The sequence below is a fragment of the Olea europaea genome, unplaced genomic scaffold (assembly GCF_002742605.1).
Source record: "Olea europaea var. sylvestris unplaced genomic scaffold, O_europaea_v1 scaffold24309, whole genome shotgun sequence".
NCBI lineage: Eukaryota > Viridiplantae > Streptophyta > Magnoliopsida > Lamiales > Oleaceae > Olea > Olea europaea.
The window spans coordinates 1-1643 of NW_019242495.1; the positions used below are offsets into that span (position 1 = coordinate 1).

At 31.3% G+C, this 1643-nt stretch overlaps 1 protein-coding gene across 1 annotated transcript; it reads left to right on the forward strand.

Moving 5' to 3' along the window:
- Nucleotides 1–32: 32 nt before the first annotated feature.
- LOC111382083 (patatin-like protein 5) lies at nt 33–1366 on the forward strand. The gene is made up of 3 exons (XM_023005954.1): nt 33–244; nt 360–546; nt 1072–1366. Exons 1-3 carry the CDS (start codon nt 144–146, stop codon nt 1285–1287), a joined length of 504 nt encoding a protein of 167 aa, XP_022861722.1. The 5' UTR covers nt 33–143; the 3' UTR covers nt 1288–1366.
- The last annotated feature ends 277 nt before the right edge of the window (nt 1367–1643 follow it).

The window sequence follows — 1643 nt, forward strand, 5'->3', positions numbered from 1 at the left end:
TGTAATATTCTACATTGAACCATGCATATAAAACTGACTGGAAATGTGTTATTCGTTGCCAGGTGCTTGACGGCGAGGATGCTAGACTTGCAAATTACTTTGATGTAATTGCAGGAACGAGTACAGGAGGTCTAGTAACTGCCATGTTAACCGCTCCTAACAAAGATAACCGTCCGTTGTTTGCAGCTAAAGATATCAAACCCTTTTATCTCGAGCACTCCTCTAGAATTTTTCCACAAAAGAAGTATAAATTATACTTTAGTAGTACAACAAACAGTTCATTTTATATAAATCTTAGTGATTTTATGATCATATTTTTATTGATGAGCACATGTATTTGTACTGGTTTCGAATTGCAGAGGCTTATTGGGATTGTTCGAAAAACTATTGAAATCTATAGTCGGACCGAAGTACGATGGAGAGTACCTTCACAAAGTTATCAGAGAGAAACTAGGCGACACTCGATTGCATGAGACATTAACTAATGTTGTCATTCCAACATTTGACATTGAAAATTTGCAACCTATTGTTTTCTCCAAATATCAGGTCTACAATTCTTCTCATCATTCCTTTCGTCCAACAGTATTTGTCTGATTGTATTCTTAATTGTTTATGAAACTATGATATCCAGCTAACCAATCATTATATTGCAAGTATTTACTTATGGCCTCTCAATCAATTCAAGGGCCTTAGACAAAATTTCTATTTTTTTTTAAAAAGAATAATAATAAATTAAAATAGAGCAAACAATTACACTAAACAATTGTGCCAATAATTGCTGACTTATCTGTGATTCAAATGGAATTGCTAACACTCATATAGTTGGATATCATCAATTCACATACAATGACTACCGACGATAATGTCTTGTACGACGTCATCGGTAATCATCAATTACGTTTCCATCTACAAAGAAGTTGATGATATCAACGACAAAATTTTATTCTCTTTATTTTATTTACAAGGTACTACAAGAATATTGATAATCTCTATATCTTTTTATTTTTCATTTGTAATATTGAGTCATAGAGGGAATATAATGTAATTCAGTCAGTATACATGTGTATATAGGCCGTGAGGACGCCATCGTTGAATGTTCGACTCTCAGATATATGCATTGGCACATCTGCAGCTCCAACTTATCTTCCTGCATATTATTTCAAGAACCAGATTAAACAAGGTTATGTACGAGAGTTCAACCTCGTAGACGGTGGTGTTGCTGCCAATAATCCGGTAAAAGACACACATATACAGAACAATGTCATTGAATTTTACATAATAAAATAACTGAGATGAATATGTACATACTTTGTTTCACCATTTCAATTTATTATGGAAATCCATTCCATACTAGTCATTTTCTTAACTTTCACTGATATCTACAAAATTTTATGTTTCTTTTGTCAGCAAATATATTATACTTAAATCTCACAAAATCACTCAATATATTATACTTTTAAATCTCACAAAATCACTCAAAAACAAATCGTTTTTAAAATTAAACTTTTTTTTTTTTTTTGAATTTTATAGAAATTAAAGTTGTTTGTGAAATTCAAATATATCTCTTTCAACTTTGTTTCTCTTCTTTTCACAAGAACTACTAGTAAATTAATTAACCAATATGACGCCAAACTCTTTCAACT